General features: G+C 39.7%; 1 protein-coding gene across 1 annotated transcript; it reads left to right on the top strand.

Annotated features, from left to right (window-relative positions):
* Window positions 1–5,471: 5,471 nt before the first annotated feature.
* Window positions 5,472–5,981, top strand: LOC120067387 (uncharacterized). The gene has a single exon (XM_039018956.1). The coding sequence runs from the start codon at window positions 5,472–5,474 to the stop codon at window positions 5,979–5,981; it is 510 nt and encodes a 169-aa protein (XP_038874884.1).
* Window positions 5,982–19,576: the final 13,595 nt, after the last annotated feature.

Genomic DNA, 19,576 nt, shown 5'->3' with positions numbered 1-19,576 from the left:
GCAAGAAAAACAGGGTCTTGCATTGGCTGATTGACCCCTTGATTCTCTTCGGGCCTATCATTATTATTCGCCATGTTTCTTCTTCGCCTAATTTGGTTTTGGCGTGCTCGCGCGCAAAAAGTACGTTTGATCTCTAGGTCGACTTCGAATTCTGGATCAGTCCCATTACTCATAAACCGTCATCCTGCTCTCCGCGATAAACAGACGGTACAGTAGAGATCTACCATACAAAATACCATAAAACTATTCAACAATAAACGTTACCAATCCCCGAAAACGGCACCAAAACTTGATAACATTTAAAAATATAATGTTTTGCTATATCGCTTGTTCACTATTGATGAATGATGATTCAAGTTCTTGTCCCCGGCAACAGCGCCAAAAACTTATAATAATAAAATTTGTAATCTTTATCTATGTGTATTATTATGCACTAATGAATGAAAATGATGATGGCTCTATGTGCTCAAGTGCTTTACGATAAAGATATAGATGCGATACTACGTTCTAGGTGTATGCGATGATGATAATATGCTTCGTAGTATGCGATGATGTAGTGCGTATCACAAGTATTCTTGCACTGGAACCAAGTATAATTCCAACGCAAGTTTCTCAGATTGACCTGAGGTCAAACACGGGGATTGTTGTTGTTATTGCGATACTAATGTTGTATATGCGAAGGGTTTATCATAAAGAATAAAGAATTGGTTTGTGCATAAAAGTAGGTCTAATAAGTATATGGATGAAATTGGGTATCTCATCTTGGTAATACTATTGGATGTGGTCCGCCCACTCTGTAGTTGTTACAAGAAGTTGTAAGATGCTACAAACGATGTGATCCACAAATCGTTCATGTTGAGACACATGAGTACGAACATCCTATGCAATGAGTTTGCATATAGACTGGACCACAAAAATAGTCACTTTCCTTATAACGACCGTTTACTGTTAAAACTGACTATTTCATTTATTATGTAACCTAGGTCAACTTGATCTCAATCTTGAGCAAGTTATGAACTCCTGTTTGTTCGAGATTATCCATTGATCTAGAAATGGTGAGAGTAGTCCAACATCACTGCTCAATAAGCTTACCATCTTAGGGATAAGACTGGATGAATAACTGGGGACATAGCCTTACAAGATGGAATTCACTCCTACCCTATTTAAGGTTAGTAGATAGGTTGTTCTCTTAAGTATTGATTTTAGGTATTGAACAATCGGGGCCTCGTCTTCTCATGATGGAGAAAGGATTTGATTCATAGAGATTATGAATCAGAATTATTCATTAGAGGATCAGTAGGAACTTAAGGAACAAGATGTATTCACAAGGGTAAAACTGTATTTTTGACCTAGATGAGATTATGAACAACCTGTGAAGGATCGATTTCCTGATTATGGTTATTAAGTGGACATAATATATCTACAGTGAGGGGAGTTCAACTATGGGCTATAGTGGTGTGTCCTATTAGTTAGTGAATGGGGGTTAAATGAACATGCAAATATGTGACTAATGAGTTTAGCCATGCAATTCACGTCTTTGCATGTTCATTTGCAATAAATAAAGAAGTTTGGAGTGATTTGAAGAGAGCTAATTCAGAAATTTTGAGAGAAAATATTTGTGAGAAGAAAAAGTTCTTCCAATTAGGCTGCTTTGAGTTCTTCAGTGTTCTTCATCGATTCAAGCTATTCTTGAGTACCATAACTCTGTCTAAAGCTCCAAGAGATAGTGGGGAAGACCTTGAGGTTGTTCACGATGATCTTTGGTGAAGACTGCTGCTGTACAATCAAGCTCTTGGAGAGTTCTTCAAAGGTATGATCTTAAAACCCTCTTTTTAGAAAAGCATGCTTTAGTTTCTACCAAAATTAGTGAATTTGAATGCTTATGGATCCTTGATACTTCCGTTACATGTTATTTAACTCTTTCAATTGGTATCAGAACATCTTTTAAGCATTCAAGTCGGTTTAATTTTGGTGTGGTGGGTGTTTTTCATGAGATATATGAAACTGATGCACTGGTATGGTTTTCTGAGATTTGGAATCTTAATTCTCTTTAATTTCTCAATTAAATTTGTAATTGGCTCTTGTTTGATGAGCTTTTATGTGTTAGCAAGTGTCAGTAATTTATTTGGATTCATTAGAGTTGAAATTAAGATATAATTGGAGAAACAAGTGAAGGAGGCCGAGCTGCTATTCCAGTTTTTCAGCTTCTGCTCAAATTCATTGTTGAGGTTCAGTTGCTAAGCGATCGTTTAGTTCCAGACGTCACATGATGTGAAGAAAAGCTAGACAATCATTTAGCAATGAGCGCTGGTTGTTGTGATGTTGAACGATAAGGGATCGTGTACCTGCAGAAGCTAAGCGATGCATTTATTTGCTATAAGATAACACTACGCGATCATTTAGTTTTGGCATGGAAACTAAACAATACGTTGAATTTTCTAAACAATGGCATTATACGATCGTTTAACTATGATGCACGCTAAGCGATGCGATGAAGTGCTACGCCATAACACTGAGTGATCGTTTAGATGCGGAGCTAAGCGATCGTGTAGATAAATGCGAAGCGATGATGTTCTATACGATGGAGTTAAGCGATCGTTTAGTTGTGGTGGATACTGAGCGATGACATGAAAGTGCTGGGCGATGGTGTTAAGCGATCGTGTAGTTCTATGCGATAGAGCTAAGCAATAATAAGGCGATGGAACTAAGCAATCATGTAGTCCTATACGATAGACCTAAGCGATTGTTTAGCTTCAGAAAACACTAAGCGATCATGTACTTCTTCTCAAACATAAGGCGATGACACTAGACGATTGCCTTCAGCGCTACACGATCAGCCTTAGCAACACTTTGAGGTTGAACCAAGAGCAGCCCATTCGACTAGTTTTCTCAAGGTCCAATCTGGTTCAGCCTCAAAGGGTTTTGGCTGGTCTTGTTTAGACTTTGTTGGTTCGGTTCAGACTCATCCAGTTCGGTTCAAATTTCTTGGTTTCGGTTTGGGGCAGTTCGTTCGAGCGGTTCAAAGATAGTTTTGAAGCTATTTGTAATAGTTAGGCATCTTTTTGCTTGTTTATGCCAAAACGAAAATCATATCAGTTAGTATTTAATTGTTTATGCATGATATGTATGTAAGAATTAAATAATTCATGTATATGCATATAATATACCATGTAGATTTAAAACCCCACTATAGAAAGCATGTTACATGCATTGAAATGATGTTATGATGGAATACGAGACATACGTAGGGGAAATGGGACCCAATTACACTCTAATTGCTTTTAAATTAAAGGATAATAGCATGCAATTGAAGGAAAAACAGTGATTAAAAATGATGAGATGCTACCTTTGAAGCTCCCGAACTATGCTTTTCCTCGTCGAATCTCGACCCGAACACGGGCGAACCACCACTAGAGTTGACTTACTATCCTCTAGACTCAAAATCGAGTTGTGGGACTCGGTGGATGAAGAAAACGGAGAGAGAGAAAAGAGATGGAAAATAAGATGGAATTTTGGATACGTTATGGTTTTTCTCTTTTTTTTTAAAGTTGTGATTTTTCCAGCCCAAATATGAAAACCAATTTCCAAAATTGCAAAAAATTATTTTCATTCAAAATGAAAGCCGAATTTATAGAAAAATCCATGCAACAATTGCATGAACTAAATGCATAAAAAACCAACACCTATATTCCACTATCTTAGTGGGCTTAATGTCTTCACTATAAGCCAATCCCTAGCCCACTATTTTGTTAGTGGAATTATCCAACGAAATTTTGGATTTTCCCACTAACTATAGTCAAAGGGCAAGTCATTTGGTCAAAGTCAAACTTTGACCAAAAAGTCAACAATTTGACTTTTTATGATTTTTCCCGTGTTGACTAATTTTGACCTCCCGAGCATGAATCTGAATTCATTTTCTCAAAATTCAAATCAAATTTGAATATGAGGTCGGTCAAAGTTTGATTTTTAAAAGTCAAAAGTCAACTCTTTGACTTTTTACATCTTTGATCATTTCCATCATTTCCGAGCTTCCGAATATGAACATTTTCATATTCTTGATATTTAAATCACATTTAAATATTAAAGCTGTATCTCTAAGCTGAAAAACCCGACATCTATATCACATATACTTGTCGGTTTCTCTCACTCTACATAATTCGAACAATTCGAATTATTCTATCATATTGTTTTAAGTTTATTCCATATGAGCTAGTAGGGAAACCTAATGGACCTATAGATCATGGGCTCCAACGATCCAAGATTAGCTAGCTAAACTCTTTAGACGGAGCTAATCAACATTCGTTAACTAACGGGTCATTCCACTAAAGTTTCGTAGTTGCACTCCCCCCACTATAGATATATTTGTGTCCATTTGATATAACCATGATGAGTAAATTAATCCTTCACAGGTTGTTCGTAATCTTGGCTGGGTCATAAAAACTGTTTTACCCCCAAGACTACATCTTGTTCCTTAAGTTCCACTAATCCTCTAATGAACAATTGGTTTAAGGTCCAACCTATAAACCGAATCCCTCTCGGGCCAAGGAGAGGGTGGGACCCCTTGTTCAAGACTTGGATTCAGTACTAAAGGGAACAACCTATCTACTATCCCTATAATGGGTAGGAGTGAATTCCGTCTTGCACCCTATGTTCCCAGCTATCCACCCAATCTTACCCCTGAAATGGGAGGCTTATTGGGCCAGCGATATTGAGCTGCCCTCACCTATGCACCTAAGTAAATTACCCAAACTTTTAGAACACTTCAGTGAGAGATTAACAATATATTTGATATATAGTTATTAGCTCTCACGCCCTCAAGAGTTCACACTGTGAGATCCATGCTCGGCTTCGTGTCGATTTTATCTCGACTGCTCCATACTGAAAGTGTTTGCATGGGTCAATAACAAGGTGAATGAGGGAGTTGGTTCATAGTGAGTGGGTGAAGGAAATGTGTCAACATTGTCCTATAGTCTCCTCCATTAGTTTGAACCGTGAGATTCCTATGTTGCGCCTGTTATTACTTTTATGCAGCACTAGCTAGTCGTTAACCGTGGCTATCCCTACAGAGGGTTGTAACATAGGATTTAGAACAACCTGGCTTCAGTAAAATGAATAAGGTCTTATAGTTCCATCTTGGATACTGTCTTCTATCTCGAAGGCATATTCATACCGTCCTATAAGATCTAAAAATGGTGGGTCACACTTACAAGAATTACTAATTGTTAGTAAAGATCTTGACCGAAAACGATAACTGAAAGAACTATTGGAATATGAGTTATTCTGGATAATAGTATTTGGTCAAGAATTGTCTTGCTTTTGTGAAAGAATTCTTGACTGCCCCATGGTAGCATTTGTTCTAAATCACTTAAGTATCATTGCAAATAAATAAAGATTTATTGGGTACTTTATTAGTTTTGCTAAAAATTGATTTAGATGGATATTTATAAGAGTTTGTTTAAAATGTTTCAGTAATGTCAAACACAATCATACAATTGCTTGCTTCTGAAAAATTTAATGGAGAGGGTTATTCAAAGTGGAAGTCAAACATCAATACAATATTAGTAGTCGACGATTTGAGGTTTGTGTTGACGAAGGAGTGTCTTCTAGTTCCCAGTTCAACGGCTACCCAAAATGTTCGGGACGTCTATGATACGTGGGTGAAAGCGAACGAGAAATCCCGAGCGTATATATTGGCGAGTGTATCTAATGTACTCAACAAGAAACATGAGGTCATGCCCACAACCCGTAAGATTATGGCATCATTACAGGAGATCTTCGAGCAACCGTTATCATCTATTAGACATGAAGCCATCAAATATGTGTATGTGACTCACATGAAAGATGGGACCAACGTAAGAGAATACGTTCTCGACATGATGGTCCATTTTAACATTGTAGAGGCTCACGGGGCAATGATAGACGAGACATGTCAAGTGAGCATGTTACAGGACAAATGCTGTCATGAACAAAAACACTTATAACTTAACGACATTGTTGAATGCGTTGCAAACTTATCAATCTATGATGAATGCTGTGTGGTGGAATGCCCCTACAAAAATGATATGCAATGTCTTAATCACACTACCCAATGATATATTCGATGCTACAAAATTTATTGTAGAATGCCAATTAATGCGTTTATATAGTTTATGTGTGTCAGAATTTTTCTTGCGATGAAACCAAGTATAATTCCACCGCGAGTTTCTCAAAATGATCCAAGGTCAAACACGAGGATTTACGATGCTAATGCGATAATGAAGTGATATATGTGATCGTAAAAAAATTAAGATTGTGAGGTGCTGAAGAGTAAAATGCGATGATAAATGAAAAAACAAGTAAATAAATCTAAAGTTGTGCAAGGTGTGTGTGAGAGAATGGGGTGGCAAGTCTTGTGGAAAGAATCGGAGAGTGAGAAGGGTTTGGGGAAAAGAATATCGCAAGTTTGACAATCCTGTTGAGGATACAACTAAGATTCCATCTTTCTTTGGCTTACACCTTTCAATGATCGCCTGCGTCACCATATCTTTATGATGATCAGGGATGAACATTTCCAAATGCAAGGTTGTTTCCATCTCTAGAAATATTTCTTGCTTTAGTTAACGCATTCTATCAACCTTCTTTTGAGAGGTGGATTAACATCTTCACTTCTGCTTTCGCAGGTGAAGATGCCATTAAGCATACGTTAAATAAACTTAGCTGACTTCTTCAACATGGATTGACTTACTCGCTCAATCCTTCCCCCACACCCTAGAGGTTTAGTGACTCATGGTGAGAGAAATGGAAGATGAATGCATTATGGTGAACAGAGAGATGAGATGAACATGATAATGATATTAATTGGTAAAGATAAAGCGTTTGTTATAGGGATATGAATGAAACACAGGAAATGAACAACAATAAATGAACGGAAAGTAAGAACAGTTGAGAGCAGCGTGTCAATGTCTTGGCATGGATCCCGATCGAAGTTATTTGCTTGCCGGCGTGATGGAGGAATGAGGTGGAGAACTTCCTTCTCATGAGAGTTCTTGAGGGAAGAATGTCCCTTGCACATAACTTCTTTTTTGTCTCTTTTTCCGTGTGTTTCTCTTTTTCTTTGCTCAGTGTTTATGTTTCTATTTATAGACTTTAGCATCTCTTGCATCAGTGGTCCCGCTCTGAAAAGTTAAATTTTCCCGTCGAGGCTTCGTGGGAATGTCTGCTCTGCCCCACGTTCAATTTGTCAAGTCGTACATCAGAAAAGCTGTACAATTTCAGAAATCCTCGAGAATGCGTTGATCTTTTTGTCCACGAGCAATCGTCGCATGCGGTGATACCTATTACCTGCAAAACAAAGGTTTGGACATCCTTTTTGCCATCGCAATGCGGTCAACGGGTGTGTTTTCGATACTTTTTCTGTGTTTGACGCAACTTTTTCTTACTATTGCCACTATTCTAAGTAAGATGATATAAATAACTTGTATTTATATCGATTATCACACCCCCAAATTTAGATATATGCTTGTCCTCAAGCATATCCTCTACTAAGGCAATTCAGCTCAGGTCTCGTCCTTGCTTTGCACTGATCAGCTACTCAGAATACTATTCCTCTACATAATTTCTCAAAATCACTTGTTCTTTCTATACTTTTAACGTTTCTTTAGCATGCTCTACTTTAGTCTTACTCATAACTTGTAGAAATACAAGTCATTTATACCGTTTAATTTAGATTATGCGGCAAAAAGAAGGAAATAGTTGTGTCGATCGTATAAAAATTGGCTTAGAAATGCAAAAATTGTAAAGTGTCGTAAGCACACCCGCTATCGCCATTGCGATGGCAAAATGGAATGTCCAAGTCTTTGTTTTACAGGAAACAGGTCACCGCATGCGATAATCGCTTGAGGAAAAAAATGAACAACGCATTCACATTGCATGCGGCGGGCAATCAAGAACGAAAATGTACAACTCAATTGCAGTTCATGTGACGATCGATCATGGACGCAAACGATCAACGCATTTGTACCGCATGAGGCAATCGATAAAACGCTCAAAGTAATTACACCGCATGCAGTGATCGATCGTAGATGAAAAGAGCGATGCATTGGTGATGGGAAATTATAAGTCAATTTTACTCGACAACTAAAATCCTGTGGACACTGTATGCGATGCACGATTCTAAAATATGCATTGATAGCCATGTGGCGGTGGTCATGCATTGGACTGATAATGCATTAAGGAATGTATGCGATGACCATGCATCTTGTCACAAGTTTTCTTGTGCTCATGCCAAGTATAAAGCCAATGCAAGTTTCTCGAGTTATCCGAGGTCGAACACAGGGACTTGAAGCTTTATGTATGCGGTAATGTGCATGCGGTGGTTTAAATAAAAGAATGGAAGGGAGGTTGCTAAGTTAACCCTACTTCTACTCCTATCTAACTGACAACGCAATGAGAATATGCATGAGAGGTAGAGACACGACAACACTTGACATGAAATAAATGTATGGGAATACAGATAAAATGCGGAGATGATTTCATTGCAACCCTTAAGAGTGACCACAAAGGCAACCTTAGTCAACGCAAGCCATGCAATCATGCTACACACACGCGAACCTAACTCTAGGATGTATGCAGTGTATCTGCGATATTGCCGAGAAGCCTATGCCTACCTAGACCTCCATAACCAGCTCACTAGCTCCCGCAGCATGAGCGTGGCAGCCACGTAACCGCTTATCCTACTTCCTGGACGCATGCAATATCCAATCTATAGGGTGTATACGCTATGTAATAGCAAATGGAGCTTATCTCTAAGATCCCCATTCTTGCCCATGTGTTCCAATCCACTCTCCCACGTCTTAGATTTGGGTTTTAGACTACTCTCCCAAGTATGCCTAAATGATGAATGATGCGCTCAAGGAAAAGGTAACCACATGAACTCTGTTGACCTAAGATTGTTCCTATCTCTAGTGACCAATAGATACATTGCTTAATGCGACCAACCACTTACCCTCCCAGGCAGTTGGTTGTTGCTCACTCTACTCATAGACAAGTAATGCGTTAGCCTATACACAGGCGTTGCCGCAGCTTCACACTAAGAAAATAAGGTTACTCACACACTCACACAACGCACACCTCTCGGTGGGTTGCTACATGCTTCATATCCCTAATCCACATGACTAAGTATGCGATACCCAAGCAATCCCACTAAGTGTTGCAATGAAAATAAAGATGCTAAGTAAGAAGATGGAGATGGAGTCAAAGAAGACAGAGAAATGCATTGTAAACAAATTGTATTAATTCCTTAATCACAAAATGTCATACAATACAATATGAGAAAAGAAAGGAAAACGAAATGATCGACTGGAAGCAAAGACTTGCTTCCAGCGGATGTGCGTCAAGGCTACCGGTGGTGCCATGGATGGGTGGTGGAACTGACTCTTGATGCGTTATTTTATTGAATGGAAATATGGATGATATACGTTGATGGATTGCGTTGTGCATTTAAGTTTCCCCAGTGGAATTCAAGTCCAAGGTCGAACACAGGAACTTGTAAAAATAGTTGTGTTGGTGATTTTTATGAAAACTTTGTGGTAACCAAGTAAATAAATAAAGTGTAGGGAGTGTTGTTGCGTTGATGAAAAATAAGTAAATAAAGGCGACGAATTTGAGAAAGATAGTTGCGTTGATATATACAATGAGTATGCGATGAACGGGTTGAGAAGATCTTTAGCTAGCATTAGTCGAGAATACGTCAAACTATGCGATCATGCTACAACCATGCACATCTAGTCATTTCCCAATGTAAATGCGATGCTCCCTAGTCTACGACGCATGTGTTGAATACAAAATGTCCATAGAGCTTATTCCTAAGTCTCTACTCTTGTCCTATGCATTGATGCAAAATGCATGAAAGCAAGGTGACCGCATACAATCATATCTTATCGCTAAGATGCATGCAATGTGTTAATAACAAATAGTGCTCATTCCTAAGCACCTATCTCCCGTTTATGCGTTCTAATCTAGTTCTTCCAAACCTAGATTCTGAACTGACCTTCCCAAGTCTAGATCCTGTCTTTAGACTACCCTCCCGAATATCTCTAATAGATGATTGATGCATACATAAACAAGATAATCGCAAAGAATGAAGATTCCCTCGTTATGCTAGCTAACTACTTCTCAACCCATTCAACTAATTTAGCCACCCATGCATAAATGACAGAAAGTGAACAAATATAGAGAAAGAAATTCCATTCTTATAAATGAGTTAAGTACAAAATGACAATGGAAAGTAAGGTAGAGAGCCTGGTAGCAATTCCTTACTGACTGAGGCCTTTTACATTGAATCTCTATTCTGATCTACAAATGTTCCCGCTTCCGCAGGCATCGGCCCTCTCTCTATCTTGGAGCTTTCGGTGCCTTCCCAAGCTTACTGGAACGATCTACCAGCACACTTTTTTCCTTGCGTCTTCCTTAAAATGAAAGAAAACTATGGACAGAGGTATAAACTTGTAAAGTGATGAATTAATCGACTGCTTAACCCCTTCTATGAAGAACACACTTGGTATTTATAGAGCTTCCATGGTAAAAGGAAACTTCTTTCTCCCGGTTGTACAGATGGGACAGCTTTAATTCCTGATTGACGCGCCGAATAATTATCACCGATAAAGCTTAATGTACTTCGTGACCGTTATTGACTGTCAACTTAATTTGGATCCGACTGTCATTAGCTTTCTGTCCCATCGCTCTTAATTATCCTTTCACCCGGATGCGCCCACCATGTTGCGTTGACCAAGTTGCGGTGATTCTTTTGGGCGAATGTTTGCAAGCACAATCAATGCAAAGTCTTGCAGTGAAGTTTCGCTCTACCAGTGAATTCCTATGATCACAATCTTTGCATTGCATTAACGCATATTCTGTACGAAAATATATAGATCAACTGTTCTAATGCATTGAATACATGCGACCGCAATATTATAGATTTTATGCTTAATGGACGCAATTTAACATATTTCATCAACACAATCCAACATTGTTTAATAACTTAGCACTATGATAACGTGCATTTCTGCCCGTTATCACTCTCTCAAGATCTAGCTCCGGTCGTCACTCGGAATGGATGAAGGAGGTGAAGAACTTTCAAGCGTCTTCTCACGCATTTTGTCTGGATCACAAGGATCCACCCTAGGCGAACCTTAGGCGAAAACCTTGGATAACTGAATTTCTGCTCATCGGCTTCTATTTATAGAGCTTGGATCACCGACAGCATTAATGGACTGCTTGAGTATGACATTCGGTGCGTTAGTCCTTTCTGAACCTTTTCCGCTAATCGGCGTGGTGGTGAAATGTCAACATCATCTTTTGGTTTTTCTCGAGGTAAATGCGTTGATGCGTTCCTTCCACCAACCTTACGTTGCTCCCATTAGTTTGCATTGTTGCATAGCCGCAATCATTCAATGACTGCATTCGCTTAATACCACAACTCTACATGATGACCGAAATCGCTTGACGAGTGCAACTCCCATGTGATGGATACATACGGCTGATTACCACAACATCCATGCGTTGATCGATGCGTTTGCCTTTGCGATGGAGAGTTTCTCTGTATGCGGTAGTCAGGTTTCTACACTTGTGTCCATTTCCTGTTTTAGCTACAAAAATAGAACATTGAACGTATAATAACACAAAATAACGGGTTAGCTGAGATTCAACATGCTTATCGATGCAAGCTCACTTTCTCGTGAATTCCTATAACAATTGCCGCATATTCTGCTTAATAACCTTCATAATTCTAATTAAAAGGCCTAAGATGGCATGCATTTCTGCATGTCATCACGCATTCCCAAGGACTTCTGTAATTGTACAACTTTTCTATTGTACGATTCTGACAAATTAAATGTGGAGCAGAGCGGACGTTTCCATCAAGCCATGGCAGGAAAAATCAGCTTTTTAGAGCGGGACCACTGATGCAGAAGGTGCCAAGGTCTATAAATAGCTACATCAAATTCGAAGAAAGTAGGCTAGTGTGAAGAGACAACTTAGAGAAAATCCGGGGAGAAAGACGAGACAAGACCGAAAGGTAAGTCTCTAGAGCAAGTAATTCATTCCCATTCCCGAAGAAGAAGCTCTGTGAAAAGATCACTTCTACCTGGAAAACAAGCCTGAGAAGGAAGTTCTCCACTTCATTCCTCCCACACACCAGCAAGCACATCGTCTCCGATCGGGATCCGTGTCAAGACATATACACACTTTCCTTATTTTTCTTACTTCCTATTCATCAACTGTGCTAATTTCTAATTTTTCACTCACTATCTATAACAAACGCTTATCTTTAGATTTTAATATCATTATCATATTAATCATCATCTTTCTGTTCTTCACCATACATTCATCATCCATTTCCTTCACCATGTGTAACTAATCCCCAGGGTAAAGTGGAAAGATTAAGTAAGTAAGTTAATCTTTGTTGAAGAAATCGGCTGAATTTAGCTAAAGCATGCTCAACGGCATCTTCACCTGTGAGAGTAGAAGTGAAGATGTTATTCTGCCTCTTGAAAGAAGGTTGGAAGAATGCGTTAAGTAAAGCGAGAAGTATTTCCAAAGATGGAAACAACCTTGCGTTCACCACGTTCATCCCTGTTTCACCAGACATATGAGAATGCGGCCGATCACTGCAAGGTGTAAGCCAAGGGAAAGCGAAACCTTAGTTGCATCCTCAACAAGATTGATGAATTTGCGATGTCCTTTCCCCAGCCCATTCTCTTTCTGACGCATTTCACAAGACTTGCCACCGCATTCATCAGATATTTGCACATCTTCACAGCCAGTCCTCAATTTGTATATTTAATTGTTTATTCATTTATTTGTTACCGCATTCTACTTTATTACCGCATCTTATTTTACTACCGCAATTTACTTATCACCGCATTTTATTATCGAACTTTATTTATCATCGCATTTTACTTTCGTTATCACATTTTACTGATTACTGCATTTTAAATCCAATTCATTATTCTTTTTGTTTCCCGGTCGTATATATCACATCAGTATCGCATTAATCACTGTAATCCCCGTGTTCGACCTTAGATCACTCTGAGAAACTTGCGTTGGAATTATACTTGGTTCCAGCGTAAGAAAACTTGTGACACGCGCACGCTATATGAACACATACTACGAAAGCATGTAAGCATCACCGCATACATCATTTAGAACGTAGTGTCACATATTATAATCGCAAAGCGAATATGTTAGCAACCTCATAAGTTTTTGGCAACGTGATGATCAATAAGAATTAATCACAAGCTTACAAGTTTTTGCTGCCATTGTTGGGGATTGCCAACTTTTAGTGCTGAATAGTTTTGTGGTATTTTGCAGGATAGATCTCTGTTGTACAGTCTGTTTACGCGGAGAGCAGGATGACGGTGCATGAGTACTAGTATAGAACCAGAATTTGATGCCGACCCAAATATTGAGCGAACCTTTCACGCACGAGCACGTGAGAACCATACAAGGCAAAGAAGAAACATGGAAAACAACAACGATAGGCCCGAGAAGAATCAAGGATTAAATCGGCCGGTGGAAGACCCAGTTTTTCTACCCCGCCGACTGTAATATTCCCATGAGGAACTATGTCGCGCCTAATTTATACAACTTCTCACCTAGAATTGCAAGACCTATGATGAAGGAGAATGCAGGATTTGAAATCAAGCCAGTCATGCTCCAAATGATTCAGAATGTGGGTCAGCTTGGAGGTCTTCAAGGAGAGGACCCACATGCACATTTGACCAGCTTTGTGGAGATGTGTAATACATTCTCCATCCTTAGCGTGACTCTTGATGGAATAAAACTATATCTCTTCCCGTATACATTTCGAGATAAGGCAAAGAGGTGGGCTCATTCATTGGAGCCAAATGAAATCAATTCTTGGGATCGGTTGGTTGAGCGATTTATAAAGAAATTTTTCCCTCCCACAGTCAATGCAAGAAGACGAAGGGACGTGTTAAATTTCGAGCAAATGGAGAATGAGACTCTAAGCACCACATGGATGCGATTTAGGAGACTAATGAAGAATTGTCCGCATATCAGGATTCCCAATTGCGTTCTTATGGAAACCTTTTATAATGGTCTGGATAGATCGACGCAAGCTGTTGCTGATGCCTCCGCGACAGGAGGATTTATGGATAAAACGTACACTGAAGCGAACGTCATCTTAGATCGCATCTCGCGAAATACAGATGACTGGGTTGATGATAAGTATGGAGGAAGAGGCCCAGAGCGAAGAAAAACGGCAAGCTCCATTGTACCTGCTGATACAATGACCACATTGGCCGCCCAAATGGCCGCAGTTACCTCGCTCCTCCAAACGATGGAAAATCCAAGGTTTTGTTGGCCATGTGAGAGGCCTGTACTTCTTCCCATGGACAGTTTCGAGCCTATGCCTATCTGTGGGCGCAGGCACTCACGAAGAGCCCATTCTAGAAGTGCACGACATCCTCAACATGAAAATCCTGAGAATGCTTCTCAAGGATTTGTCGCATTGCCCCGAGCTTCCACCGAAATAACCCCTCATTGATTTAAATGTGCTGCAACCACCAAGACCCAAAAAGCAGCGCCGGAATTGTAACGTATAATTTGTCCATAAACTTGTTGACATAAAATTTGAACTATATGCTTGATAACATGAAATGTGGTCTTATTATCTTATGTCACACAATGCATGGATGATTTCAACGCAAGTTTAACATTAAATGATGCAATACTACTTCTAAATGTATGCATTATGAATGGAATGCTTGTAGTATGCTCTGCGTTGTTACAAGTTTCCTTGCATTGAAACCAAGTATAATTTCACCGCAAGTTTCTCAAAGTGATCCGAGGTCGAACATAGGGATTGCATAGTTAATGCGTTACGTTCGTGATATATGCGCAAAGGGGTTTTTCAATTAATAAAAGTTTTGTTTTTACAGGTATTAAAATTGTGGTAAAGTAAAGTTGTACAGTAAAATAAAGTGCAATAAAAGTAAACCTAAGATATGATGATACAAGATATAGGTTATATGATACATGATACCGAGTTTGAGACTGATTGTGAAGATTATACAAAGAATCGTGTTATGCGGTGGCAAAGATTTATGTACGAAGCAGAAAGAGAAAAGATAATTAGTACAAACATTGCAAGTTCATTAATTGCATTAAAGATATTACTACGGTTCCGCTTTCCCTTGATGTACATCTCTCGATGATCGGCCGTGTTCCCACATCTCTGTGATAAATCAAGGATGAACGTAATGAATGCAAGGTTGCTTCCATCTCTGGAAGTACTTTTCACTTTAGTTAACACATTCTTTTAACCTTCTCTCGATAGATCAGAATGGCGTCTTCACTTCTGCTCTCACAAATGAAGATGCCGTCTAGCATGCTTTAGCTAAACATACTTATTCCTTTAGCACAAATTAATTTACTTGTTTATTTCATTCTAACTACCAAGGGACTAAGAAAACTTCATGGAGAAAGCGATTATTTGATGAACGGAAGTAGACAGAAATATGGAGATGAAAATGATCATGACATTTAATTATAGAATCAAGCGTTTGATACATGTTGTGAATGATTTATATTAAGAAGATGAGATGCAATTGATGATAGAGATAGAAACAAATATAGAAGAGTGCCAATGTCTTGACATAGATCTGGATAGAGAAATTGCTTGCCGACATACGGAGTGAATGGAAGTATGAGTGTCCCTCTCAGGCTTGCTCAACCAGTAGAGTTGATCTAGGTACAGAGCTTCACGGCGGGGATTTGGAATGATTCGCCCTGAGATCAGCCTTGGGAAGGTCAGGTCAGCACTCAGATCAGTGTCCCTCTCAGGCTTGCCTCTTTTTCTTCCCAGATCTTCTCCGATCAGCACTCAGATTAGCCTCTTTCTTAATATACAAATATCAAAATAGCCTTGTATCAAGTATATCTTTCAGTGGATTCTCTGAGGGTATTTAGGATGAATGCTCTGACTCTCTATCGTGTGGTACCCACTTTATTGTTATGGAAACTCCGAAAATGGTGGAATAAATATTCCTTCTGTTATGTAATCAATCCGTCGAAAATGCACAACGGTTAGTTGTACACGTGTCAAAATCCTCCGCGATTGCGTTGCTCATTTGCATCTTTCGATCGTGTGCTCGCATGCGGTGTTATTTTTTATTACCCCACGCGGTTGAAGTTCTGTTGATCGCAAAGCTCTTGATCGATTGTCGCATGCACCGTCATTGCATTGATCGTCTATTCATTTCTAAATGATTGGCGCAATGCGAGTAGATGCATTGTTCTTTTCTCTTGAGCCATGAATGCATGCGATGACTTGATTTCCAACAAAACAGACTTGAAATATTCTTTTCTACCATCGCAGTGGTGTCAGTGGGTGTGTTGACGGCAATTTATAATTCTTGCATTCTTAGCCAATTTCTCTACAATTGACGCAACTTTCCTTTCTTTTGGTCGCAATATCTAAATAAAGCAGTACAAATAACTTGTATTTCTATAAGTTATCATATCCCCAAATTTAGATATATGCTTGTCCTCAAGCATATCTTCTACTAAGGCAATAATGCTCAATTCCTATCCTAAATTTGTGTCGATTGGTTGTTCCGAATGCTTTACTTAGGTAACATTACTTGACAATGCAATTTCCTTCTATCCTTGCTAATTCATATCAAAGGCATACTTTATTCTTCTATACTACAAATTTCTACTCAAAAATGCATTTCTAGTTTTAAAAAGAATGTTTACCTCTTCTTGTCAAAACAACTTGATGTTTATGGCTGTGGTGGTCAAACTTTGCGTCATTTATTAGAGACTATTGATCATGGTTATACCCTTCGTTTTGGCTTGTTCCCACGGGTGCCATGCGAACATCCAACTACGGTTGTGTGCCAATCTCAACTTTAACTCATGAATTTCAGAGGAGTTGTCTCTTGCTTCTTTTATTTTTCTTTCTCATTTTTCTCTTTTCATATTGCATTGTTCTTGGAAACCCACCTTTGTTTTGGCTTGCTCCCACGGGTGTCATGCGAACATCCAACTACGAGCAGGCTCCTTTCACAACTTAACTCTTATCAGGTTGGGATTTCTTTTTTTTGGGGTTTCCCTTGTGCTGACATTGGAGTTTATATGAAATATATATATTTTAAATTGAGCGCATTTTTCTTAATGACCGCATACTCTTGATCTCATCTGCTCAAACCTTCCCCACCCCTAAATCTAGAGATGCGCAAGGTCCTCATACATTATTTGGACAGAATAGACAAACACTTAGACAAATTTTCAAAAAAAGAAGGTTTGAGCAGAATTTTGAAGGATAAAAGGTAAAGTACTGCTGAGCGACGAATTAACTAAGTGCTAGTCAGAAAATACAAAGTGTGGGAAATGTTCCTAAATGTATACATATTATACATCATGGTAGCGCAATGAATAACGCAAAAAGAAAGATTAAGAATATCGCAAAGTTGACAAAGGATGATTAAGAAGAGGCACAGACATATGGATAGAATTGTTACTTAGTTGTATTGAAGAGTAACTAAGTATACAAATAATTACAATTAACGCAATACAAAAATTTTGGCTTGTACAAATAATCAAAGAATCTAATTAATCAATGAATGAAATAAAGATAAAAGAATGGCCGTAATAAAAATTAAATTGTAAAAATTATTGAGGAGCAGGAGGTTCTGGAGGAAGGTTCGGATGTGGTACTTGAGGAGCTTCTTAAAAAATTAGATGTTGCCTGAGATGCGGATGTACCATGTGTCCATGAAGATATGCTGTCAGAAAATTAAAGTACTTATGGTTTCGCTCCGCTAGCTGTCTTTGATACAGGTGGATCGTAAGAATGTTGCGCTGAATATTGATCAACACCTGCCTTGTCATGGTAGCACTGTATTGTAAATCGTCGACTCACTCAATTACCGCATCAATTCTGAGGCCGAAGAAGGCTTGTTGCTGAGAAAAAAGTTCTTGCTGTTAGGAGAAGAGTTATTGTTGTTGAGCCAGAAGGGACCGCTAGGGTTGGCAAAAAAACCCGACGGGCCGGGTCCCCGTTCGGGGCGAGGATTCCTCGGTTTGACCGAGGAATTTATTCGGGGTCCCGTCCGGGGACGGGGCAGGGATGGAGACAGTATCCCCGCCTCAACCCCGACCTCGATTAATCCCTGTCCCCGAATTTATATATATATTTTTATCCCCTCCCAGACCCCTTTCGTTCTCTACAATCTGCAATAAAACATCCCTCCCCTCTCGCTCTCGCTCATCCCTCCCTCTCACTCTCGCTCATCCTCCCCTCTCGCTCTCGCTCATCCTCCCTTTCTCTCTCGTTCATCCCCCCTCTCGCTCTCGCTCATCCTCCCATCTTGCTCTTTGCATCCCTCCCTTATTGCTCTCGCTCATCCTTCCACTCCATTGAAGTCCGTCACGAAGAATCCCCATGGGAAACGGGGAATGGGGCCCCGCGGGGACCCCGTTTCCTCGACCCTGCCCTATTGCCAACCCTAAAGACCGCATATCTGCTAACTCAGTAGCTAGTTAAGCAATGGTTGGTTGTGCCTGCGATGCCTTGCCATTGATGTTTTGAGGTTGGGCAGAAGTGCCTTCATCTAAATGGTGTGGGTCATTAACATGCGGTGGTGGAAGGGGAAGTTACAGTGATGATGCTGAAGGTGATGATGGGGCTGCTGGATATGCAGTTGGAGAATCTAGGGGAAGGAGAATATTTGTAAAGTGCTCAGGAAGGGAAGAAGAAGGTTGTGCAGGGGTCTTGGATGGCGAATTATCAAGGGTAAAGGGTCCAAGGGTTATGGATCTTTCGTTGTTTCTTCTTGGATTTTCCCTTTTCCTTTTTGTCTCTGCGCTGTTTCTTCGGCTTGGGCTCTTGCGGCGCATTCAAATCTATGTTGGGCCTCTTCAAAGGGTGTTCAGGGTAGTGTGGGGAATCTTTGAGAAGCAACCTCAAAATCTTGACGTTTATTAGGCTGTGAACTTCTGCCATTGGCTCTTCATCAATGCCCACACCTTGTGATAGGCATAAACTTGAAATCGTCCATGGGAAGAAGTACTGCTGTGAAACCCAGATTTCCATTATTCCTTATTTAAGAAGGTGATTAAAGAAATTAACTAAGTAAAAGTTAAATCTTATGTTTAAGTGAAGGAAAATTTCTAGGTGTTGAATAGATTTTCCTTGAGTAGTTTTGAGTTAAGCTTAAATTGATAAAAAATTGACTATGTGTTGGACTAGGCATTGCCATGTGTTGGCCATAAGATCTTGGAGAGATTATTTGATCCAAGGGAGAAGTTGAAGTGGGAGTGACACATGCCTTGGAGGTTAGACCAACGCATTAGGCTGGTTGGATGCGTTGGATGATGGATGCGTTGGACGCATTGGATGATGGATGCGTTGGATGTGTTGGATGCGTTAGTGAAGGAAGGAAAATGGAAGTGAGGCATTGGGATGGCATGAGGGTTGGAGGGTGACATGGGTCGAGCAACCTCGGCCAAATGCCTAGCCATGCGTCGAGGATGGGCAGTCACCCTATGTGTTGGTGATGGCTAACTCTTG

This window comes from Benincasa hispida, chromosome 12 (genome assembly GCF_027475165.1).
Source record: "Benincasa hispida cultivar pf3 chromosome 12, pf3_genome.v1.1, whole genome shotgun sequence".
Taxonomy (NCBI): domain Eukaryota; kingdom Viridiplantae; phylum Streptophyta; class Magnoliopsida; order Cucurbitales; family Cucurbitaceae; genus Benincasa; species Benincasa hispida.
Note: the sequence above shows the minus strand (reverse complement) of the source record. Positions and strands in the feature narration are given on the sequence as shown.